Genomic DNA, 26,134 nt, shown 5'->3' on the forward strand with positions numbered 1-26,134 from the left:
AGCACCATGGTGGCGCTATCAAAGTGTCAAATGCTTTAGAGAACCACAAAACCATCAAGCCTCTGTAAAAGTCACGTTGTTGTTGTGTTTTTGACCTGGTGACAGGTCAGCAAACATTTGTTTGATATCGGGTGTAGTTTCATTTGCATGATATTTTAATTAGACATTTTTTAGTTGATTGAATTCTCCAAAGTTGTCGCTACTTGGCACCCGATTGTCTTATTTACAGACTACACACTGCACCTGAACGCACAATCACCATTCAAACGATAATAAAAAATGTTTTTATTTTTTTTATTAAAATGAACTGAAAGAAGACGTGACAGTGCAGACTGTGGCTTGGGGTCCACTTTTTTTTCTTTCTTTTTTGTACAGGCCCTGCAGCGTCTCTGTCAGCAAATCACCATCACTCAGACTCTGTCTCCTCCTGCTGGACAGAGGACTGCTGATGGAGGACAGTGGACAGTTATCAGAAGCAATAATGAACCATTCATTTGTAGGTGAATCACATTATGATTAAAATGTAAAATGTAATGTATTTTTTTTTTTGTATTTTCCACATCTATAATGTTGTTGTTAATGTTGTTAATGACTACATCAGATACATATAATAATATGTTACTTTGATTTGTGCATAAGACAAACTGTCCATGTGTCTCACTCTCATCCAAACATCATATTTACAGTAACACATGTCCATCCACCCACGAGTGAGTCGTCTGCTCTTTTGCTCACATGCAGCTTCGTGTCCAGGATGCTGCTCCACTGCTCAGAGCCCATTTTTCCCTCAAATTAAGCATTTTCTTGTGTCGGGGTTCAGAAGTCACTTGACCGCCTGACAATGCGGCCCTTGTGGCAGGCTGCTACATGCGCATCAAAGAGGTGATTAACCAGTTGACAGGGCAGCGTGGACAATACTGCTCTTTACAGGGGGAAACAGTGCGGCCACTCACATCAGTGCGAGCTGCAGTGCTGCTTCCACACACACACACACACACACTGCAGCTGACAGCATTAAACCCAAATAACTGCACATAAAAACACACACAACACACACATGCATGTTGTTCACACTGCTGCACGTGCAACAGGTTTGGAACACAAATATAACACAGGCTTCATTCATGAAAATGTTTCATCGAGTTTGTCTGTTGGTACAAATTAAAAAAACCACACCATCATTATAATTATTATTATCATTATTATTATGAATATGTCACATTATAGTTGAAGAGCATTGTCTTGTAAGGCTGAAACCCGTAAAAAGACGGACCTGCCTCTGATTGGTGAATAATTTGGGCCCCTGTCCAATCACATGCTCCTCTCTGGGAGGAGAAACCCAACATCAAAATAAACTGCCACTTGTTCGCCCTTTTCACTTTTACACTTGGGGCTTTCTCCTTCACTTTGACGTCACGTCATTTGATCATTTTTCCCTCTCTCTCTCTCTGTCTCTCATCTTTCAGAGACAGGACATTGAATCTTTTTTAGTTTTGTCTATATATATACATATATATGTCTCCTTTTTGTTTATTTTGATGCACTTCAGCTGTTCAGAGGAGGACCACTCAGTGCTGGATGATATGAGAACATCTCCGTAAACAAACAGACAGGTCGTCAACATGAAGCAGTGGAGAGTGGTTTTGCTGTGTCTGACGATGTGGTGGAGGCTGCAGACAGCATTGACCCAAACCCATGAAGGTAAGATGATTTCACAGTCTGTGCGGCACGTCATCTTCTCTCTGGTATGAATGTATACTGTAGAATAGAATAGAATAGAACAGAATAGAATAGAACAGAACCTGTTCACCCTCAGCTCTTGTTTCCTGAGTTACAGATCACACCTGTTTCTCTTTTTCTTTTAAATATAGGGCTGAAACTATTACTGAAGTCGTCGTATAACTATTTTGATGTATAAGGTATAACTATATTTATCGATGAATCGGTTTGAGATGTTTTTTTAAAAAGAATTAAATCAAGATCTCTGACTTTTCGGCTTCTTAAATGTGAATATGCTCTGGTTTCTTTGCTCTATATGACAAAGAAATGATTAAATGACGATGATGATAAACACCGATTCTGGAAAAAAGAATTGATTAAACTAAGGTCTTATATACAGCAATATATTGCATAACTACTTTATAGACTAATCAGAATGAGAATGTTTTTAAATTATTTTTATTACATAGAAGCAGCTGTATCTTATGAGTAGCTGAAATATAAGGTGTCTTGCCAGAGCTAATAAGAAGTCCCTGATTAACCTTTCAAAAAGAGAATGAAAACACATTACTGCAAATGATCGAGCATTCTAAGCATAAGAGTCTAACAATAACACAGATATTGATTACAAGGATCATCACAGTAAACATGTATTTATGAATACAAATGACAGTTATAACAGGTACAATACGCTGCTTATTAGTGTTAAAAGATGTACCTGTGCAAATGCTTTGTGCAACCATGTGTGTTTTAAATCTTTTACAGCTATTTATACATCAATAATGATGTGGTTTATGCTACTGATAAGTCTAATAAGAGCTAATCGACCCCCCCGCTGAAACATTCTGGGTTTACATGCGTCCACATATTCGGGACTGAAGACGCGTTTGTGTTTACAGCTGCAGGTTTTGTTGCACATAAAGGGACAGCACTGCTAGTATCTGTTGGTCAGTGTGAGAGTATACGCGTTCACGTCTCCTCTCCGTCCACGATGTTTCCCGTCCCTCTGCTCCAGAGTCCATCTCACACATGTCCCATTGTCTGTTGGTATGATCTCAGCAGCACAGAGCCATCAGACACACACACACACACGCACACAGAATCACTGTCTGTCACTGCAGCGCTCTTCACTCCCTGGGAGAGGACACACTGACCACATTTATAACTTAATCACAATGAGCCACTTTGTCTGTGAGAAGCCCTGTTCCCTTGACCTCTGTCCGGTTCTCCGTCAGCCCCAGGCCTTGTGCTGCTACATGTAGCCGTGTTTCGGCCTGATTATTTTACTCTGCTTCACATCAAACTTCTGCAGCCAACACAGCAGCATCAGCACACACACACACACACACACACAGCAGGAAGACTCACCAAAGACGTTAATACCAGAGAGACAATGCAACCTTATCTCACTGACATTCTTCATTTGTTCAGCACTGGGATAGTAGCAGAGTACACCAGCCATCGTTTAATGTCATCATTAAAATATACATAATACAGTTTGAATGTGTATGTGTGTGTGTGTCAGCGCTGTTAGTTCAAATTCAAGTCTGTCATTTGGACTAAAACCAAGTGGTAACTGCTCATGACGTCACCTAAAACCTAAAACTCCAGCCTCCAGATTGACCATGTTGAGGCTTTGCAAATGCATATTTGCATATTTTTTATTTTAGTTCTGTGTTTAAAGTCAATGTGTTAGACACGTAGAAAACACTTCATTCCAAAACCACCCAAAGTCATTAGCTGTAGGCAGCTTCCATATAAGAGCTTGACTTGTAGGTTACTGTTTCAAATCCTCAATCACCAATGAAAGGAAGAGTCATGTGAAGGGTTTGCACATTTACTTCCATTTACCGCACATCCAGGTTACCTTTCCATCCACATGTATCCAAGCTTCTCTCGGATCAACAACACATATGAAATATTCCCTTGATGTTCCAGGTTGTGAACGACGATCTATAGATTTAACAGTAACAAAACGGTCAAAAAACCTTTTTACACCAAACCTAGCACAGCTTCTAACGGACACGTCCACCAACGCAAAAATGAGTACATATCTACCTGTCCCTCTAGATAGCTGTCAAAGGTATCAAAGGGTCCATGGTACCCTTTATCTACTTCAACTAACTGCTAAACTAAATTGACTCAATACTGGCTCCTATAATCATAGAGAAGGTAGACGTGTTCTGACCCATCCTGATTTATCCTCCACATGAGGGTCGCTGGTGCCAATCCCAGCTGGCATAGGACTAAAGGTGGTGGACAGGTCACCAGTCCATCACAGGACCACATAGAGACAAACAACCATTTTTACACTCACACTCACACCTACGGTCAATTTAGAGCTGGGGTCTCAAACTCAAATGACCCGGGGGCCACTGAGCAATGAGTGTGGTCAGTTTCCCAAATGTACAATGTCAAACATTTTGCAATAACAATATTTTTGATTTCACATGGAACAATATATAACTGAAAATGTATTTATGATGTAAAATGAATTTTTGCCTTACAAAAACATGCAGAAATAGATACAAATGATAACATGGTATGAGGTAATCAACTGGAGGGCCACATGTGGCCCACGTGCCGCAAGTTTGAGACCCTTGATTTAAAGTGTTTAATTCAGTGTTTCCCAACCCTGGTCCTTAGGGAACACTGCCCTGCATGTTTCACATGTCGCCCCTGCTCCAACACACCTGATTCAGATGAACAGCTTGTTATCAGGCTTCTGCAGAGCTTGATGACGAGATTACCGTTTGAATCAGGTGAGTTGGAGCAGGGCGACATCTAAGGACCCTGAGGACCAGGGTTGGGAAAATCTGTATGTTTTTGGACTGTGGGAGGAAGCCGGAGAACCCAGAACATGCAAACTCCATGCAGAAAGAACCTTGTTCCAGCCGAATCGTGAACCTGGGTCTTCCTAGTGCAAAGGCAAGAGGGCTAACTTCTTAACAATCCAAATAAGGGAGGGTCTCGTTGTTAATTCAAACATTCATCATAGTTTTTCTTTCCACAGTCACAATATCAGTGAGCACATGAACGAGTTTGTTGCTGTTGTTCTAACTAACTTCATAACTTCAGGTTAAGCAAAGAAGAAAAAGTCAGCAAAGTTGCCCTGAAGCCATCATGAAGCATGAGTGGTCCAGCTGTGTTGCCATCCCTCTGATAAAAATGACATTGTGCGGTCATTTGAATGCTGTTTTTATCACAGACTTGTGTTAATATAACAGGTGTCTGTCCTCTCTGTGTGTGTGTTAGTGGTTTGTCCTGGTACACAGAACGGAATGAGCTCCACTGGCTCTCAGGAGAATCAGTATAACCTGATTAAGGAGCGCTACGACGGCTGTGAGATTATCATGGGAAACCTGGAGATCACTCAGATTGAGAGTAACTGGGATTTCTCCTTCCTCAAAGTAAACACCCTTCTTCCTTTGACTGTACAAGGTATTGAAGCTCGCTTTGGTTTGCTTTTATTTCATGATAACGATCTTCTTCCAATCCAGACTATCCGCGAGGTGACCGGCTACGTCCTCATTGTCATGAACCACTTTCAGGAGATTCCTTTGGGGCAGCTGCGGATCATCAGAGGAAACAGTCTCTATGAAAGACGCTTTGCCCTCTCTGTCTTCTTCAACTACCCCAAAGACGGCTCCAACGGCCTGAGGCAGCTCGGGCTCGGGAATCTGACAGGTGAAGATTTTAAAAAAGCGGAAACAGGATAATATTATACCACTGTAATACACATGCAAGCTCCAGAACATGAAAACTACAATGTTCAACAGGGTCTGTGGGATTAAACGTATCCCAGTGAGCTGCAGCTTCTTAGAAAAGTAAAAAAAAAAAAAGATAAATGAAATGTTATTACTGATTAGATTACAGTGTAATTGTACAGTATTATTATAATAATAATAATAATAATAGTATTAATAAAACATATTCCGGCCATTATAACTTTTATACTTTTAAATGATTGACCTAGTTTGAAATTACAGGTTACAATAAATTGTTCTCGGGCAACAAAGATGGGAAAATCTGTAGAAGGAATAAGTTTTGGACGACACATTGTACAAAAAGTTATTAAACAGAGTTATTATCTGTGGTCCCTGGGGAACAAAACATACGGTGGCCCTGCTTTTGTGATTGCGTTGTGAGTTAATGTTTTCGTGTTTTCTGCTTTTGTGTTTGCGTTGTGAGTTAATGTTTTCTTGTTTTCTGCTTTTGTGTTTGTGTTGTGTGATTTGTGTTTCCGTTTGGAGTTAATGTTTTTGTGTTTTTGATTTGCGTTTGTGTTTTTTGATTTGCGTTTGTGTTTTTGATTTGCGTTTGTGTTTTTGATTTGCGTTTGTGTTTTTGATTTGTGATGTGTTTTGCACCTCAGGGCCACCGTAAAAACATGAGGCGAAAGCCAGAGAACAAAGGTGTCGACGCTGTAACATAGACATGTTTACACGTGATATGCTGTTGGAGAATAGTGCAGTTTTGGCATCAAATGTAAAATATTCACAATTTGAAAAAGGTGATAGTGTATATAAAGGGAAACGGAATATATTATCCATGCATGTTTGTGTAAATGTATAAGTGCTTTAAAATAGAAATTATTTCCGTGGCCTTAGAATTAGCCTTTCACGTGTGCTGTATGGAAGGCCCTTGCTTCATGGAAGCAGACATGCTTGCATTTTAGGTTTTGAAGCGAAAGTTAGTGGAAAGTTACGGCACGGTTATTTTGCTTTTCCATTAGCAATAGTACCTGGTACTTTATTTTAGTATCGGCTCGGGTGAGCCAAATTGTAGATGAGTTAAAAAAGACTTGAAAAAACGTGGGTTAATCTCCAACATTTAGCAAGGAAATGTCTAAAATCTCATCACTTAACAAAGGAGTCTGGTTTATTTTAGCAATCGTGAGCAGTGACTCAGTGAGCGGCATCAGAAACACCGCCGCTGTATTTCAGTTCAGCGATTGTGTCAGACGGAGTGTCTGTGTTTTATAATTAACTGATTCTAATGATTCAGTACAACAACTGCTTTACAAGTCACTAGTTTGCTTGTGTAGAATGTGTAAAATGAAGTCACGGCAGTCTCATGCAGCCGTGCAGTGATGACTCCGCCCACGTTGAGGAGGAACTACTGTATAATCTAATGGAAAACCAACCAAACTGTGTAGAGTTGAGCCAAGGTGAGGCGAGACGGTACTATGTAGTGGAAAAACGCCAAAATAATCAATATATATATATATATATCTATGAATAACTCATTTACTTATATCTACTTATTGCAACTTTTCATACACCTGCATATCTTGCAGGCTTGTAGAAGCGTTAATGTGATGTGTGCTTTGCCTTATTTCTTCACAGAGATTCTGGAGGGAGGAGTTCAGATTATCAACAACAAGTACCTGAGCTACGGCCCCTGGATCTTCTGGCAGGACATCATCAGGGACAGCAGCGCTCACATCGACATCCGGTTCAACGGCGAGAGAGGTCCTCGTCGTACTAAAGTTATATTATTTATAACAAGTCACCTTCAAAATTGTCTCTTGTAGTTACTCTTTTTCCTTTCTGTCTATTCCTCTTTTTCTCTCTCTTAGGCCCCTGCCACAAATCCTGCGGAGATTACTGCTGGGGGCCGAATGGGGACCAGTGTCAGATCCGTGAGTGCTCGATTGTTCTGTATCATTCTACTTGGTTCGCTCAGTTCTTCACTGAGTCTTGTAATGTAACGAAGTACAAATACTTTGTTACTGTGCTTAAATAGTAATTTTATCTATCTTTTAATTTCTAGGAACTTTTACTTACATTTTACTTTACTCTTACACATTTCCTCTAACTGTCTTTGTTACTCGTTTCTACCAAATAAAATCAGAAGAAGAGTTGGTACACTCTTGGAAATAAAAGTGCTAAGTAGAACCATATAAGGTTCTTCGGCTTGTCCTCATAGGAGAACCCTTAAAAAGGTTCTGCTTGGAACCCTTTTGGAGGGTTCCACCAAGAACCCTTTTAAAACGCTTTATTCAGGAAAGGGGTTTTAAAGGGTTCTCCGGATCAAAATGGTTCTTACTGGATCCATTAGTGTTACCAAGAACCCTTGAAAAACCCTTTCTTCGGGAAATGGTTCCAGGTAGAACCTCAGCCCTTGTAGAAGGACCCTTATTTCCAAGAGTGTAATGGTAGAGCTTTTCTACTCTTGAGGAGCTGCTTTACACTACAGTTTTGCCAGTCATCCATTCACACACTTCAACATGGGGTTAAGTGTCTTGCTCAAGGATACATATAGACTAGCAGAGCCAGGAATTGAACCCACAACCTTCCAGTTGAAAGACAACTCACCTTACCACTGATCTACCATGGCTTTAATACATTTACTTTTAAAACTTAAGCACATTTTATATCAGAACATTACTTTTGATACTTAAGTACAGTACAGTACTACTACTATGATACTTGTACTTTTACTCGAGTATCCCTTTAAGGTTGTTTAAAGACTGTTGTTGACCTCTTTGATTCCTTCCCTTCGTTTGTCGTTTGTGTGTCTCAGTGACTAAGACGGTGTGCGCTCCACAGTGTAACGGCCGCTGTTTTGGGACCAGCCCCAGAGACTGCTGTCACATAGAGTGTGCAGCAGGATGTAAAGGACCTCGAGACGTGGACTGCTTTGTGAGTGCTCTTGTCTTCACCTCTTGCCTTTGCAGCCAAGTCTAATTTCAAGAAGGGTTTCATTCCAAACGGCTTTGTCACTTGCTTTTTTAATTCCAATTCTGTTTCCAATCACGTTTGACTCCTTTGTAAGGCACATATTTTTAAACTGGTGGATGGATTTTCACCCATATTTTATCAATTACAAACCACAAACTGGATTTTTTTTTTTCCCTCGTCTTCCAGGCAGCTGTTTGTATTCGTTACACTAATATTGCACATTAGTGTCATGTGGAAATCCCCTTGCAGACACTTGATGCTTGCTCACTACGATACTCAAAGTCTCACCAGCAGCATCGAAATCGAAACTATTCTCTCTGAGACATGGGGTTATTTTCGTCTTCTGGTGTTTGTTGTTTGCCAAAGCTTGTGAACGGTTGAGGGCTTCATAATCATGGGTAGCTCTAAATTGAAACCGTAAAATATCAGCCGATCACCCAAATCTCTGAGATGCATCCTCTGGAAGCCATAAGTAGTCATCCTAGCCGCCGATCATTGATAGTAGCGGTCTGGCAGACTTTAGGCACTACCCCAGTAGTTTAACAGCCTGCATCTGTGTGTGTTTGCACAGGCATGCCGTCATTTCAACGACTCTGGAGCCTGTGTGCCTCAGTGTCCCCAGACTCTCATCTACAACAAACAGACGTTTCAAATGGAGACGAATCCTAACGCAAAATATCAGTACGGCTCCATCTGCGTCTCTCAGTGTCCCAGTGAGTATAGACACCATGTGTTTGCTCGAAAAAAAAATACTTCACAAAAAGTGCAAAAGTGGAGGCTGACATGTTTCCTCTCTCCGTCTGAAGTTCATCTCCAGTGTTTGTTTTCTTTTACCCTCGCAGCCCATTTTTTGGTGGACGGTAGCTCCTGCGTGAGCGTTTGCCCTCCAGACAGGATGGAGGTGGAGAGAGAAGGCCAGAAGCAGTGCGAGCTCTGCAGTGGACTCTGCCCCAAAGGTCAAACACGTACTGAATACACAACACTCACAACTTCCTCTGAGATCATTTGTCGTCCATCAGAGACAATCGAGTTGTCGTGTCACCCCTGCAGTGTGTGAGGGAACAGGTGCTGAGAACAGAGAGACGGTGGACGCCAGCAACATTGACAGCTTCGTCAACTGCACCAAGATCCAGGGCAGTCTGCACTTCCTGGTCACAGGGATTCTTGGGTAATTGTTTGGGCTTTTATAGAATAAGTCACTTTTTTTTGTGTGTATGTTTTATCTGATTCCATCAACCTGAAACCAAGTTAAAAGGAATATTTCCATCTTTCTTCATAGAGATGACTTTAAAAACATCCCTCCTTTGGATGTCAAAAAGCTGGAAGTGTTCCGCACAGTCAGAGAAATAACAGGTTTGTTGATGTTGATTAACAATAAATCATGTTCTATGCATCACTGTAGGGTTAAGATGCAATTTATTTATATTTTAGTTCATTTCACTGTAATGTCAGACCTTAAAAGATGCAGTTACATTATTTACGCACAGATTATAAATAAGAAAAACAAGTCCTGCATGCATTAATCCATTCAGTGATCCACTGTAGACTTTGAAAAGTTTGTTTGTTACTGTGTATGCTATGTTTTCATCGTGTTACTCTTTCGTTTTCAGATATTTTAAACATCCAGTCGTGGCCCAACGAGCTGACTGACCTGTCCGTTTTTTCGAGTCTCACTACAATTAAAGGGAGGTCGCTCTACAAGTAAGTACTGCTGACACTGCACGTTTGTAAATGATTGAATATGATATTTTTGCATTTATATGGGTGTATGTATAGTAAGTTCCCACTTCAGATACTAAAATACAATCTGTTCAGGCTGTCGTAGAAATGTGGTGGCATATAAAGGCAATAAAGATGGCAGCCTCTATAAAGCAAGCCCATAATAATAATAATTACATATAAAAGGCTTATTTTAAAGCTTTGCGAAGACACGCACGTATACACACATACTGTATATATATATGTATATACACATAAGTAGTACAGCACGCGTCATAAAGCCCTGGTGAATGTCGCGTACTGCATCTTTAAAATTCATAAATTCAATGAAATACAGGAAATTTACCAGATAAAACAAACAAACAAAAATGAAATGACTGTATTACACGGCCTCCTGTCTCTTGGCACAGTTTTTCACGCTCCATGTTCACACCTCATGATGGAGCCTCGAGTCTATTTGTGTCTCGCTGTGAAGATGTAGGGATTGTGTGTGTGTGTGTGTGTTTGTATTTGTCACCTCTTCAGGTATTTTTCTGCCATAATCACTGACCTTGTCAGGACCAAATCATAGTCCTAATGATGCAGAACATCATTTCTGAGGAACTGTTTAAGATTTGAATTATGGTTTATTTAAGATTAGGTTTAGGGATTAACTGATTATTACTGCCTATGGGTCCTCAAATGGGTCGCTGTGCGAACCTGTGTGTGTTTGTGCAGCACTCCACTTGACTTTAAAATAAATACATAATCCACAGAAACAGATGAGAGTTATTATTATTTTGACATTTGTTTCACATCTTTTTTGTTCTGGCGTGAACGTTCTTTCTTTTTCTCTTTTTTTTCTGCCCTGTTTTTTTTTTTGCTGTTTTCGTCTGTGTCCTCCTTCCCTTGAACCACAGACGTTTTTCTCTGATGGTGATGCATATCCCCACTCTGACCTCACTGGGTCTGCGCTCCCTCCGGGAGATCAGTGATGGCAGCGTGTACATCAGTCAGAACGCCAACCTCTGTTACCACCACACTGTAAACTGGACACAGCTGTTCGGAGGACGCAGAGTTCGAGTCAACAACCTTAACAACAACAGGCCGCTGGCACAATGTGGTGAGGCGAACTCAGAGTCTGGCAGGAATAAAAAACTCTTCTATTTCCAAGTGAAATGTTGAATTTGTTATGATTTGGAAACCTTGAAACTGATCAAACTTTTTTTTTTTTTTGTTATCCATGTACGTCATGAAAATCAAAACTTTCTCTATATCATATAATGTTGTGGTAAAATTAACTTCCTCGTTGTCTTCTTGTGTCTCGCACTTGAATTAGTGAGTGAAATGTGAGAGCTATTGTTTGACCGCTGCTGCAGGCGGCACATTCTGTCTGTGTTCTCACACTGTGGTGTGTTGCAGTCGCAGAAGGCTATGTGTGCGACCCACTGTGCTCAGACTCAGGCTGCTGGGGCCCGGGGCCCGACCAGTGTCTCTCCTGTAGGAACTACAGCCGAAATGACACGTGTGTGGACAGCTGTCATTTTCACACCAGGTCTGTAGATGGGAGCTGACATTCTTTTGATTCTTCATATTTCTGCGCTGAATGTGTTCCTCTTGTCTAACTGTATATTGTTGAATATTGTGCCCGTATAGAGCTCCAAGGGAATTTGCAGGGCCCGATGGGGAATGTGTTGCCTGTCATCCAGAGTGTAAACCTCAGCATGGGAAAGTGAGCTGCACAGGACCGGTAATAACCTTCTTTTGTAATAAATACAGTGTTATCTAAGGCCTTCATATGAACTCTGTGGATAATTACTCACGTCATACAGTAGAGTGTGTATGTTTGATCATATAGACACTGCACAGACATGAGTTGTTTGCCCAAAATGAGTGAAAAAAATAGAGTTAGATTCTTAAAGAAAGTTCATTTGATAATCAGATCAAGTGGGCCACACGGTGGAGAACGTGGCTCGCACTGTTGCCTCACAGCAAGAAAATTGTCAGTTTTCTTCGATTTTGGCCTTTCTGTGTGGAGTTTGCATGTTCTCCCTGTGTGTTAAGTGCTAAGTAGAACCATATAAGGTTCTTCAGCTTGTCGTCATAGGAGAACCCTTTTTGGTTCCACCTGGAACCTTTCTGGAGGTTCCTACCAAGATCCCTTTTAAAACCCTTTATTCAGGAAAGGGGTTTTAAAGGGTTCTGTGGATCAAAATGGTTCTTACTGGAACCATTGGTGTTACTAAGAACCCTTGAAAAACCCTTTCTTCAGGAAAGGGTTTTGCAGAAGCAAATGGTTCCAGGTTAGAACCTCAGCCCTTGTAAAAAGACCCTTTTGGAACCCTTATTTCTGAGTGTACAGAGGAAAGTTTACAACATGACTCATATCCATTTCTCTTAGTTTCACAAATGTATTGTTTGGCCATTGAATTGTTGGAGTTTTGTTAGAATGTTTGTCCATTCTCGCGGTTTACATGACTTGAGCAGCTCAGTACTCTATGATTATCGCATTCTCCTTTATATTTTTGAGGTATCATATACACCTAATAATATATATTTTTTTTTTACTGAAATATGTTCCCCAAATTCCATTATAAGCCACAGCATCAATGTGACCTTCACATATAAGCAGATCACCAACTCCATCCCACACCATCACAGTAGAATCCAATGTCCATTTTTCCCAATAACAAGCTGAAACATGGACTCGTCTGATGATGTATGTAACTGATGTTGGCTTCCTCTTTGCATGAGAAATGTTCTTTTTAAATTCTCCCATTGGCACCAAATGTTGAACCAAGGTGCATGCACATGTATTTGTAAAGACTGAGCCTTTAGTGGTTGCTCCCGTTATACACAACCTGTTTGTAAGTAACATTTTAACTGTGTGTACAATGAGTGAACAGCACAAAGATGTTTTTTTCTTCCTCTCTTGATTTCTTAGGGTGCAGATGAGTGCGTGCAATGCGCCAACCTTCGAGATGGTCCTTACTGCATGTCCTCCTGTCCCACTGGTGTGAATGATGGACAGAAGGGACTAATCTTCAAATATCCCACCAGGGACGGTCACTGTGAATCATGTCACCACAACTGCACACAGGGGTGAGGAGGACAGATATGTGTGTGTGTGTGTGTGTGTGTGTGTGTGTGTGTGTGTGTCTGCGTGTGTGTGTGTTTCATCCATGTCATGCAGTTATGGCTCGATGGATGTTGACAACAATGAACTGTTCATCTGTTTCAGATGTTCAGGCCCAGGATTGAATGACTGTTTACGGACAAGCAGACTGTCGGTTAGCAGGTGAGTGTTGCCCCCTGCTGGTAAAAAAAATTAAAATAAAGCACTACACTACTATCCTGTTCATGTTTCTCATTTAAGTGCAACCAGTTAGTGTGCCTTTCAGGTTTTTTTGCCCCACAAAGTGTACTCCAAGACACTTTACATGGCACAGACAAAACAAACAAAAAAACAGCAAGATATAAGCATATATATAAGTGAGGGAGAGTTTCAGAGCTGTTGCTGGGTGAGTGTCTTTGTGGGAGCGGACAGTGATGTGAGGGTGAGAGGTGTTTTCTTAAAATATTATTTTAGAGTTAATTTAACAGGGAAAGATTATAATTACATTGGGAACAACACAGTAACTATGACATGTAATGTGTCACAGGATTAGCTATAGCAATAGCTATTGTTGATTCCCAGTGGCCGTCCTGAGTTGGGCCTTTTAAAATAACAAATGTAAAACATAATCACAAAACAGAAAACACAATCACCTGTAGGTTTGAACCTGTAGGTCAGCTGAATGCGCAACCCCGACAGTATAGATATCAGTTCTGTTTTGAGTCCAGTTGTTTCTGACCTTCTCCCTGCTCCTGTCTGCAGCGGTCAGATCACAGGTATAGCTCTGGGTGTTCCGGCCGGCTTGATTTTCTGCCTGGCGTTGTTCTTCCTGGGAGTGCTGTACCACCGAGGCCTGGCAATCCGCCGCAAGAGAGCCATGCGGAGATACCTGGAGAGTGGAGAGGTGAGATTCTTGACACCATGCTGCGTTTGACTTGACAGGTACACGGAGAGAAGGAATAGAGTCATGTGGAAATAACTGTTGGGATTGGGTTTTTTTTGGCAGAGCTTTGAGCCGCTGGGTCCTGGAGAGAAAGGCACCAAGGTTCACGCTCGCATTTTGAGGCCCTCAGAGCTGAAGAAACTCAAAGCTCTAGGCTCGGGAGTTTTTGGAACAGTGCACAAGGTATTATTTCAACTCTTTTTGTCATTTTTCAAACACTTATGCACAAGTTTGTGTGGTAAATGAAGAGAAGCGGTATGACCGCAGCTGCACATTTAATGTATGTTTAAGGGATTCTGGACTCCAGAGGGAGAGACTGTGAAGATCCCTGTGGCCATCAAGACCATCCAGGATAGCTCAGGTCGACAGACCTTCACTGAAATCACTGATGTGAGCATCATAAACTCTTAACTTTACACACGGTGTCAGACTATGATGAGAAACTTGTTTTTGCATATAAAAAAAATATACAATTCAAGTATCACAATCAGTCCATTGATGTTTTGCCATCTTCTCTGTGCAGCACATGCTGTCCATGGGCAGCCTGGACCATCCTTACATCGTGAGGCTGCTGGGCATCTGTCCAGGTCCCAGTCTGCAACTGGTGACACAGATCATTTTGCAGGGTTCCTTACTGGAGCACATCAGGCATCACAAGAACAGCCTGGGCCCCCAGCGCCTGCTCAACTGGTGTGTGCAGATCGCTAAAGTGAGTGTAGTTATGGACTAAAAAAAAACATCTATTATGAATAAGATGTCAGATTATATTTAAAGTACATAATGTTTCTGTCTTAGGGTATGTACTACCTGGAGGAGCACTGCGTCGTCCACAGGAACCTGGCGGCCCGTAACATCCTGCTGAAGAATGATTACCAGGTCCAGATCTCTGACTACGGCGTGGCTGACCTCCTTTATCCTGACGACAAGAAATATGTCTACACTGACACCAAGGTTGGTTAGACTCACTCATTTTGAGACGCACCTGGGAAATGTTCAGTCACAGTTAGTGGTTTTCAATGTCTCTCCCAGTAATAAAGTCAGACAGTGACGTGTGTCTGTGATTTGTCTTCTTCATACAGACTCCTATAAAATGGATGGCACTCGAAAGTATCTTGTTTCGCAGATACACTCATCAAAGTGATGTTTGGAGTTATGGTAAGTGGCTGCAGGGCCTTGTGGAGCACTATAAACTATCCACTGATGAATAAACGCTCCTCTAAATGGATGCCGTCTGTGAATTTTGGCAGGGTGGATTTAAAAATGTGTCATCTGTCTTCCCGGACAGGGGTGACGGTGTGGGAGATGATGTCGTTTGGAGCAGAGCCGTATGCGTCCGTGCATCCTCAGGAAGTGCCAAGTCTGCTGGAGAAGGGCGAGCGCCTTTCACAGCCACACATCTGCACCATAGATGTCTACATGGTCATGGTTAAATGTGAGATTGATAAAGCACCGCACAATAACGCGCACACGGAAGCGTAAATGTGATCTGGATAATTTTTTTTCTCTCTTTAGGTTGGATGATTGATGAAAACATAAGACCAACTTTCAAAGAGCTGGTCAGTGATTTTACTCGCATGGCAAGAGATCCACCAAGATACCTCGTTATCAAGGTGACGTATACCCGACGTTATTATTACGATACGAAACTTTATTGTCATGGTTTTTTACTGAAATTCATTTTCCAGTTCACGGGAGGCTTCGTTACAAAAAAAACAACAACAAACACACAATTTGAATCGTCTCAGTTAAATTTCAGGAACGATCATTTTTTGCATTTCAACACCAGTGGTAAAAGGATGTTTGTCAGCTGTCATGTGTCCAACCATTGTACAGAAATGTGCAGCTCCTTTTATTTGGATATTGCACTTGGCCATATTTTGATTTGATCATATTATATTCATATTGGAATCAAATTGTTCAGTGCCAAAATGTGAGATTATAACCAGGGAAATAAGAGCTGTCTGTGCTTCCACACTTGCACTTGCCATTATGACCAGCAGAGGCCGCCAGATGCTTGTTGCGTGGATGGGGTGAAGCCTGCCATCTCTGATTGCCTTGTTTTCTCAATTAATCAGTAAATAAATAGACAAATAGTTTAAATGTGTGTGTCTCTTTGACCAAAAGTCAAACTTTAATCAAAATACTCCTAATAATTATTATTTCTTTTTTTTTAAATTGTACTAAAGTGCATTAAATGAATAAATGTAGGGTGACGAGTTGTCTTTAAACTTCTGAGACGTTAAGTCTACCATTTTGTTCTGCAGCTGGAAGGAGAAGCAGCCTCAGAAGAAACCAATCGAAGAGGATCCGAGCGAGGACTTCTGGATGCAGATTTAGAAGACCCAGATGAAGCCGGATTGGAGGACGGTTTGACGACTCCTCCCCTTCAACACTCTCCGTCTTGGAGTCTGTCCCGTTCTCGTATTAATTCTTACCGGGTAATAAATTATTCTTTGTATGTCGTTGACTGTTTGAGGGCCATCGTCAATGAAAAAATTAGCTCATTAATCTTTTTTTTCTCCTCTGATTTGAAGAGCGGCACCTCTCAGTCTGGACCTATTGGATACCTGCCAATGACCCCAAGTCCTCTTGACAGCATCCGCCAGGTGTGGCACGTTCACATATTCATCCACATTCACACCTGCACTAATGTTTCCTGGTGCTTGTATTGCACAATTCAGCTAATGCTGATGTTCCACAGCCTAACTTTAATCACAACAGTCACGACACTTTGCCAATAAGAATATGAAAATAAGTATTAACACACAATGTTGCCAGTATTATCTCAGGAAGCGAGAGCCAATAAAATGAGTTATTCACGTCCAGCTGGTTTTTGTTATTTTGCTAATAAGAATGATTGATTTCTCTGAGCTGCTGCATCAGTCTAAGTATTTGCTTGCATGTCTCAGCTGTGGTTCCAGAGATCTCGGCTGAGCTCGGTGCGGACGCTGCCTGACAGGTCAGAGGTCAGGGGGAGTGGCAGAGAGGCGGAATGGCATGAGGAGGTTCTGCAGAGTGCGAGTCTTTACAGGGGCAGATTTGGCTCGGAGAGAGGTAACCCTCGTACGGCCATCGGCCGACACAGGAAACTTTCGACAGCGTCGACCCCGTCCTCATACAAGGCGTGGAAAGCAGAGGAAGAGGATGAGGTGGACCGTGACGGCTATGTCCTGCCCGTGTCTCCTGTCTCTCCAGAGAGAGGTAAATGATCAGTGCTACAGTGAGGTCTTTCAAGCACGTCTTGTTGTACTGCATTTTGAACAAACTGTATATTATTATTATTATTGCAACAATATGTAATCAAAGATTCTCTTCTATTAATTTTTTTCACTATTCACAGTATCTCGAGTCTCTCATTCTGGCCGAAGAAACCCAAGACTGAAGCCTAATCTGGCTCTGGTGGTGAAAAATCCTTCCCAGGAATATGAAATCATGAGCAAAGAGTCTCCTCCTGGCTCAGGCAGCAGTTTCTTATCTCACACAGTTGCCACTTCTGTGGCCCTTTTCAGTAGGACCTCACCTTTACCCTCTCCAACCTTCACCGTTTCCTTACCCGTCCAAACCACAGCAGACGTGGAGACAACATCAACCTTAACCGCCAAGAGCAAACGAGAGGATGAAGATTGTGAGGAGCAAAAAGACTCCAGGGAGAAAAATCAGCAACCTGAGCACGCTGAGGAAGACCAAGAAGAGGCGGTACACGGGATGGGCAGGTATGAATACATGGACATCAGGCGCACTGACTCCTCAGAAGGAGAGGATTCGGCGTGGGAGAGACAAATATCTGCAAAAATTGCAGCAGAGACACAGGAAACAGAGCAAACCGTGGATATGCTGGAAAAAGAGCACCAGGATGAAGAGGAGAGGTGCCACCGAAACACTAATAAGCAACCCACACATCCAGAGAATCTGAGTGGCCTGGTCATGCCCACGCCAGCTGTGCTCACATCTGGGGAAGAGATGGTGGAGGAGTATGAGGAGATGACCAGAATTGGAATGGTGCCCAGTGAGTGGAATCAGGCAGACTACCAGAATGTTCCAGTGAAGGGAAGAGCTGTTTCTGTTTCTGATGAGGTGGGCGGGGGCAAGTGTGTGGGGATCAGGGGATACATCAAGGTGTGTGCAGGCATGGGGGAACCTGGCAGCAACACATCATTTGACAACCCGGACTACTGGCACAGCAGACTGTTCCTCAAGCCAGATGCTGTACGCACCTAATAATGTGGAGTGGGACAGACATAACTTTGGCTCCGGTCATAAATCTGCATAGATTTGTAATATTTAAATGTCCTACAGGCTTTTAAAGATTAAAAAAAAAAAAATTCTAATGTGTATTAAAAACAATACACAATTGAATGTGATTTTACTGCTTTATGATGCAGTAAATAAATGTTTATGAACCGTGAATTTGCCTGTCATATCAAAGTACCGTTACAGCAGTAATTTGTAGTAGGGATGGGACAATACCACTTTTTTGTGTCCGATACCGATATCACAAACCCAAGTATTTACCGATACCAATATTTTTGCAGATTTTTATCTACATGTTTATAGTCTGTCCATAGGGAAGCATGCACAGACATCCTATATGATTATAGGATTTTTGGATTGTATCTGAATTTATATTATATTTTTATCTGTCTGATATCCGATCCAGTGATTTTGCCCAGTATCAGACCGATACTAATACTGACCGATACTGATTTCCATCCCTATATGAGATGTTTAAGTCCCATTTCTATATCACAGTCTTACAATATGCTGAATACAATTATTTTACAATTCTCCAGTTATTTGTGTTAGTGATTTGTATGGCTGTCTTTTATTTGACACTATTTTATGCAGTGTGTTTCAAAGAAATCAAACAATACATTTTGAATTGTCTTAAATGTTCTTATTGGTCTATAGCATATTTTAAGTGTTGAGTGGGCCCTCGATGTGTCTCGTATTTGCATCTGTTTTTAGATGCCAAACAATGTTTGTATACATATACTTTTGGTTTGTTATGGGTGTAATTCTGCAATGTGGCTCGAGACTTGACTAGTTCTGAATTATTGACATGCTGGTGTATTTACACCTGTGCTAGAGCATATACAATATGTATGTATATATATATATATATGTGTGTGTGTATGAATGTAAAAGAAAAAATAAAATACAATTCTTCTCTGCACCCAAAAGAGTTGTTTCTTTTATTTTTCTTTCCCCACAAATTTCTTAGATATCAGTATTATCAAGACTGGTAAGCCCTCACCATTGCAAAGAAAATCAATTCACCAATATTGCAAAGGTACTGTTTTGGAGTGATGTGTATCAGATACCATGGAAGATATTGAAAACATGCAATATTGTATAATATATTCATATAAATAAAAATACATCCTGTCTTCTGTGTTTATGGTAGTATTGTAGTGTTGTTTGGTCACATGACAAAAAAGGACTATATAGTAGTATATATATATATATATATATATATATATATATATATATATATGTATATATATATATATATATCCATATATATATAGTAATAGAAGTACAAAAATCCAAAACAAAAACATGTTTCTCATCTCTCTGTTTATTGTAGTAATGATATTTGGCATTGGTTTAGAGACATGGCATGGAACTATAAAAAAATAAATACAGATATTTGTTTAATATCTACACTCATGTAAAGAAGAATATCAAATATTCATTTCAAAAAATAAACAAATAAAAGGAACTAAAATGAAATTGAAGTGGGACTGTTTGTTTTGAATATTTTTGAATATATGTATATAACTAAAATATAATATGTACTAAAATATGAATAATATATGTTTTATAAATATAATAAGCATTAAAGTCCATTACAAAACACAATCATTTTCATTTCGGATAGTAATACATTTTGGGTTTGTTGGGTCACATGACAAAATTGGTATATTTGAATAGTTTTAATATCAATTTTAAAAAAGACAATATAAAGGCAACAAAGTAAAATATTAAATAATAGAAGTACTAAAATCCAGTATAAGGAGGTGTATCTTGTACAATCTGGCATTTGTTTTATTTCCTTACTGGTTGTTATTTATGCAAATTCCAACAAATCTCTCTCGGCTGGTGTACGACCACCACGACGAACGCGAACGAAAGCAGTAAGACTAGGCCGTGAACTATCTTGACTTGTCATCGGGTCTTTGACAGCAGGCGGGATTTGGTGATAGCAGGCTGCCGGTAGGAGTCGGGCGGGCCGGTGTGCGGAGAGCAGCGTGGTCCATCCTGTGACTGACTTGACACCCGCCGGGGAAAAAGTTTCGCGGACTCACTGCCAACATGTCTGGAGACGACGACACTCAGGAGCTGACCATCGCCGATGACTTGGTGGTCACCAAGTACAAGATGGGGGCTGAGATCGCGAATCGTAAGTGGAAAGTAGCCGTTAATCGTCCACGAAATACGAAGATCCTTCTGCGTTAGCTACTGTAGCAGCGTCAGCTAATCACACTAGGCAGCAGCAACTGTGCCATGTGCCGCAGCTGCGTTAGCGGCCACGGGTCACAGCCGAGAGCGGGTCTTTGTTCAATTCAATTCACACCGGGGTGTTTTAAATATTGTTAGGAATTGCTTTAACTTCGAGTGAGTTGTGTTGGTTTATCGTTTTGCAGCTGTCACATTAGCCTAGTGAGCTAGCCTAGTGGCTTAGCTACTGCACACTAGCAAGCGCTAGCTAGCACTAACGGCTAATGGGTAGAGATAACAATGACAAGTACAAAATGGATAGTTAACATGTGGCGGCGCAGATTCAGTTATACACCCATATCTAATTCACATGGCAGCTGTTGTAACAGACGTGAATGAAGCCGTTTGTAATTTGGGGTATTTATCAGAACGAGCACAACTCACACAGTGCAATGCTATGTTAGACTGCCGTCGAAAAAAATAACTGAATTATGCCATTTTAAATGTTTAAATAAACCCACACATGCCTTAACGTCAACAACATAACATATGCTGTTATTACTTGGAATTTAATCCAATATATCTTATAGTATATCATTTACAAGGCCACATGCCTTCAGTGTCTTTGATATATTTAATATATTGTACATTTATTTCAGTGTTGGAGCATATTTAGTCCGTACTTAATATTACAACAAAACTTAAGCAACTCCAGTTGGCTATGTCTACCCACTTGTGGGTACAATGACCTTGTTGACTCTGAACCTCTACAGACATTTCAGACCTCTAATTTATGACCAGGATTAGGCTATTTAAAGCTGATGGACAGCTGCCAGTCTGACCAATGTTTGTTTTTTAGCTAAAGTGATATCAGTTGAATTAAAATCAAATGAGTCATTTGCTGTCGGCTGTAAATAAGGATGGAGCTAGGTCTATAAACTCACGCATATGTCTATATATATATATATATATTACCTTCTGTAATACTCCATCTCCAAAGACATGGCCCCAGTCTATACTGTAGTCAAAATGTAGGAATAACAAGTAACCACATGTACTGCTGTCTAGATATGAGTTGACCTATATCAGGGTGCGAGCCATATCTACCGCACCTTTTGTAAAATTCATCATGGCTCCTTTTTTTTTTTTTTTTTAATCTCCATCCTACAGTGGCTCTGAAGACGGTGGTAACGGCAGCTATGGCTGGAGTCTCTGTGCTCAGCCTGTGTGAAAAGGGTGATGCTTATATCATGACGGAGACTGGGAAAATCTTCAGGAAGGAAAAGGACATGAAGAAAGGTAAGCCTTTTGTTGCATTGATTGGTCAAACATCTCTGACCCAGGACTCGCTCATTCACTCTCTTTCTTTTCCACAGGTATTGCTTTTCCTACATGTGTGTCAGTTAACAGCTGTGTTTGCCATTGCTCTCCTCTGAAGAGCGATCCTGATATCATATTGAAGGACGGGGACCTTGTCAAGATGTAAGTGGCTGATATCGGTCGTCCTGTAGTCCTGGGCAAATTGTACTGTAGTGTGTATTTTATTTGCATTACACACTCATGTTTTTCTGTTGTGTTGGCGTGCAGTGATCTGGGGGTACATGTCGATGGCTTCATCTCAAATGTGGCTCACAGCTTTGTTGTTGGAGTGACCAAGGTATGTCGTCACTCGCTCTTGGATTAAATCCCACACAATTTTCAGTTAAGGCAAGAATTGTGATTTAATTGGCACTCACCATTAGCCAATCATAATAATTGACCTGCTGCCTGTGTTACATCAGGACAACCCACTAACAGGGAGGAAGGCTGACGTTGTCAAAGCAGCTCACCTCTGTGCTGAGGCTGCCCTGCGTCTTGTCAAGCCAGGAAACCAGGTAAACCTCCACCGTGATCACCAATGTGATTGACAACACTGTTCTTATGTCTTTAAACAATTACGTATGTCTCTTGTTATGTTCTATTAGAACTCACAGGTCACAGACGCCTGGAACAAGATTGCAAAGTCATTCAAGTGCTCTCCTATTGAGGGTGGGTATTGTTTATGCTGTGATTATAATTACATACATTTGCTCAGTGTGTCATATTGACAAAGTTTATTTCTTCATTATTTGTAGGCATGTTGTCCCATCAGCTCAAACAGCATGTCATTGATGGGGAGAAAACGATCATCCAAAACCCAACGGACCAGCAGAAGTCAGTCACCCAGAAGTTACATATAGCAAGTCTTTATCATTACTGACCCGATGAGTGTTTACTCTAACCTGTGGGTAAACTTGTTTTTGTAGAAAGGACCATGAGAAGGCTGAGTTTGAGGTGCATGAGGTCTATGCAGTGGATGTGCTTGTCAGCACTGGAGAGGGAAAGGTAAGAGATGAATTTCATTTTTTTCCCCTACTCAACATAGAAAATTATGTGATGTCTGGGATTCAAATTTCTATGTCCTGTTTTTCAATTAAGGCCAAGGATGGAGGTCAGAGGACCACCGTTTACAAACGAGACCCCAACAAGGTTTACGGCTTGAAGATGAAGACATCTCGGATGTTCTTCAGTGATGTGGATAAACGATTTGATACAATGCCTTTCACTCTGAGGTAGTATCTTTCATCTTCGCCTTGAATATTTGTAGTGACGTACATCTTTCACCTGCATTTCTTATCCCTGTACGTGAACTAAGTAACTTTGGCTTGGTTGGTAAAGTATGTTAGGGATTGACTGTCACCTTAAATGGCAAGTATCAAGTTAAAGAACAATGCCAAACTGTAGGTCAGTTTAAAGATTAACAAGTGTTTTGAAAACACAATTTTTCTCAGATATTCAACAAGGAATCTTTTAAAATTAAAACATAATGTGATCTAATAAACAGCAAAGAGTGAAATGTTGGTGCTTTTATTTACACGTTTGTAAATACACTTTTCATAATGTCCTCTCCAGAGTTCCACACTCATTTCTCTTTTCTCATTTGTCTCCTCAGAGCATTTGAAGACGAAAGCAAGGCTAGGTTGGGCGTGGTGGAGTGTGCCAAACATGAGCTGCTGCAGCCATTCAACGTGCTGCATGAGAAAGAGGGTGAGTGGTTTCAAGCCCTTGGAGACTTTAAAATTCTTTGCGTTTTTTCTCATGAACAAAATTAAGTGAAACCTCAAAACTTGCTCACAGTTGCTGCAGAATATCATTCAAAAATGATACAGCACAGGTGTCAGTGTAAAATTCATTTTTTTCATATACTTATTACATGATATTTAATGTCCCTTGTGCACATTAATAAGAATACAATATATAAAAATATACTCCTTATAGCCACCTTGATGGAAACAATTTTTAACTTAGCAAATCAAACCAGCTAACTGACAGACAACACAAATAATATAACAAAAACAACTTGGTTAGTAAGTGTTACATTACATTATCATATTTGATGGAAATGGTAACACTGTGATATCAAATACATGCAAGGCTGCATTATTGACCGTAGACTAAACCGTAAGCCCCAAATTCTAGCACCTGACTGCTTTCTGCACTCACGCACAGTGTCTAAAGAGACACACTTTGACTGTCACTGATGTGTGTTCCTGCATTTGTTCGTTTATTGTCTCGCTCTCACCATGTGTTTTAATTATTTACTGAATGGCACCATTTGACATATAAATTGTGCACCCAAGTTGACCTGCACCTTTTCAATCTTATCTGTGTTCAGGTGAATTTGTTGCCCAGTTCAAGTTCACTGTGCTGCTTATGGCCAATGGACCACTGCGAATCACCAACAGCCTCTTTGAGCCAGAACTGTACAAGTCTGAGCACGAGGTTGAGGACCCAGAACTGAAGGTAAAGTGTTGTGATAAATGTAGCCTCTAAAGAGAACCTGAAGAGTAAAAGATTGGACTGATGAAGGACCTCATTCCGTTTTGTCTTTTTTTTTTTTTAAAGGCTCTAATTCAGAGTTCAACCAGCCGCAAGGCCCAAAAGAAGAAGAAAAAGAAGGTGCGTTGTGATGCGGTGCACTGAATTAAATGCATAAGAATTTGGGCTCCAAATGTTTCCACTAACATTACTTTTCTTTTCTTTTTTTAAAGGCCACAAAGACCGTTGAGAGTGCAACAGGACAGGCAATGGAGACTGAAGCTGCAGAATAGATTCTCTCTGCAAGAAATTCTGACAGACCTCTGATGACCCAAAGAACAGACATCATGAATCCTTCTGTCCCAGCTGTCTGAGGCACGTGCTGGTGTAGCCGGTGTGAATACCTCTGAACCTAACCGATGTCAGTCTGGGATGATGCTGCTCCTAAATTCTGTCACTCCACCTAAAACACACACACTCACATGTCCCCAGTAAATGTCATTGTCCTTGAGGTAGCCGTTCCTCTTAACAGTCGGCACAGTTCAGCTGCAAGAGTGGAAATTTGGTGCAAGGGCATTTCCTCATTGGATCATTAAACCCTTTGATCAAGAGCTGGGTTTTTTTCCATCGTAATTGTTGATAAAGTTAGAGAGCATCAAATGAGTTTGACAGAGCAACCATGGATGATGAATTCACCAGACTGTATCGGTGTAATTATGAGGCATTAAAATAACTTTCTTGAGGTCACAAGCCTGAAGCCTTTTGAAATGAGTGTTAACATGGGCAGAAAAGTAATGGCCGTCTTGAACCTTGACATTCTATGTCCTACACAGCATTTGTAATCATTATTCAACATTACCGTTAACCTCAGCAAAACTACTGCATTTGTACTGCTCTTGCTTAAGCCTACTAACCATTTTAGTCATCTGTTGTACTTCGCCCGGTTTATAATTTCTAAAAACTGACGTTTTCAAATCCTGATTTATAAAAAGATTTAGATAAAATAAGAATCTTCCATCCTCGGTTGTGGACGGTCTAACTTCTGCCAAGGGTTCAGCATTCAGTCTTCTGGTGCCACCACTGAGTCTGTTTACATAAGAATTCCATACCTGTTAGATATATGGATACTTTTGTAAAACCAATCCTGCTTTCAGAGACTATTTTTGGAAACATTAAAAAACCACCTGACATCATTTGTGTGCTTCTGTTTTGCTTCTGAACGGTTTGTATTTGTGTTATGAACCAATTGGGTTATGGACTTTTGAGGATACCAGGCACTGACCTGTGTGGAGAGCCAGCTTTACTGTGATGCAAATTTAGGTCAGTAGACTGGATTTTAGAAGTCCTGAGGTCATGTCATCGACCCTATGGTTAGTGGCCACGGCTGATTGAATAATTACTTAAAGGATGAAGTGCAGCTATAACGTATGTTTTCTTGATGAAATGGAATTGGAACTATGAAGAAGGCCAAACACCTGCTGACTACTTTATGTTCAACTGCTTGACATGAGCAGTTGTACTAATCAGCCAATCTCATGGCCCCAACTTAACCACAACGGAAATGGTCGACGTGGCCATTGGAGCATGGTGGGCTGATCCGAGTGTTTTAGATTAGAAACTGTTGATCTAAAAAAAATGACCAAGTGTGCAGCAGTTCTCTGGGCAAAGGCCGTGGTGAGGTCAGAGGATTACGAT

General features: G+C 40.9%; 2 protein-coding genes across 2 annotated transcripts; both read left to right on the forward strand.

Annotated features, from left to right (window-relative positions):
* Positions 1-1,563: 1,563 nt before the first annotated feature.
* On the forward strand, positions 1,564-18,379 carry LOC310931366 (receptor tyrosine-protein kinase erbB-3-like; the record flags this gene model as incomplete). The annotated part of the gene is made up of 28 exons (XM_083894495.1): positions 1,564-1,701; positions 4,975-5,129; positions 5,220-5,406; positions 7,068-7,193; positions 7,301-7,363; positions 8,248-8,366; positions 8,977-9,118; positions 9,248-9,361; positions 9,456-9,573; positions 9,685-9,758; positions 10,016-10,106; positions 11,024-11,226; positions 11,526-11,658; positions 11,760-11,853; positions 13,048-13,205; positions 13,345-13,401; positions 13,981-14,122; positions 14,225-14,344; positions 14,453-14,551; positions 14,685-14,870; positions 14,957-15,112; positions 15,241-15,316; positions 15,447-15,593; positions 15,674-15,771; positions 16,426-16,599; positions 16,696-16,767; positions 17,071-17,362; positions 17,502-18,379. The coding sequence occupies exons 1-28, from the start codon at positions 1,623-1,625 to the stop codon at positions 18,377-18,379; spliced, it is 4,353 nt and encodes a 1,450-aa protein (XP_083750621.1). The 5' UTR covers positions 1,564-1,622.
* Positions 18,380-20,358: 1,979 nt separating this feature from the next.
* LOC310931371 (proliferation-associated protein 2G4-like) lies at positions 20,359-25,632 on the forward strand. Its single transcript, XM_083894500.1, has 13 exons — positions 20,359-20,564; positions 21,773-21,901; positions 21,979-22,084; positions 22,190-22,259; positions 22,384-22,476; positions 22,567-22,630; positions 22,717-22,795; positions 22,888-22,966; positions 23,060-23,193; positions 23,574-23,668; positions 24,297-24,424; positions 24,527-24,580; positions 24,673-25,632. Exons 1-13 carry the CDS (start codon positions 20,477-20,479, stop codon positions 24,730-24,732), a joined length of 1,179 nt encoding a protein of 392 aa, XP_083750626.1. The 5' UTR covers positions 20,359-20,476; the 3' UTR covers positions 24,733-25,632.
* Positions 25,633-26,134: the final 502 nt, after the last annotated feature.

Source organism: Microchirus variegatus (assembly GCF_963457635.1).
Source record: "Microchirus variegatus genome assembly, chromosome: 9".
Classification (NCBI taxonomy): Eukaryota; Metazoa; Chordata; class Actinopteri; order Pleuronectiformes; family Soleidae; genus Microchirus; species Microchirus variegatus.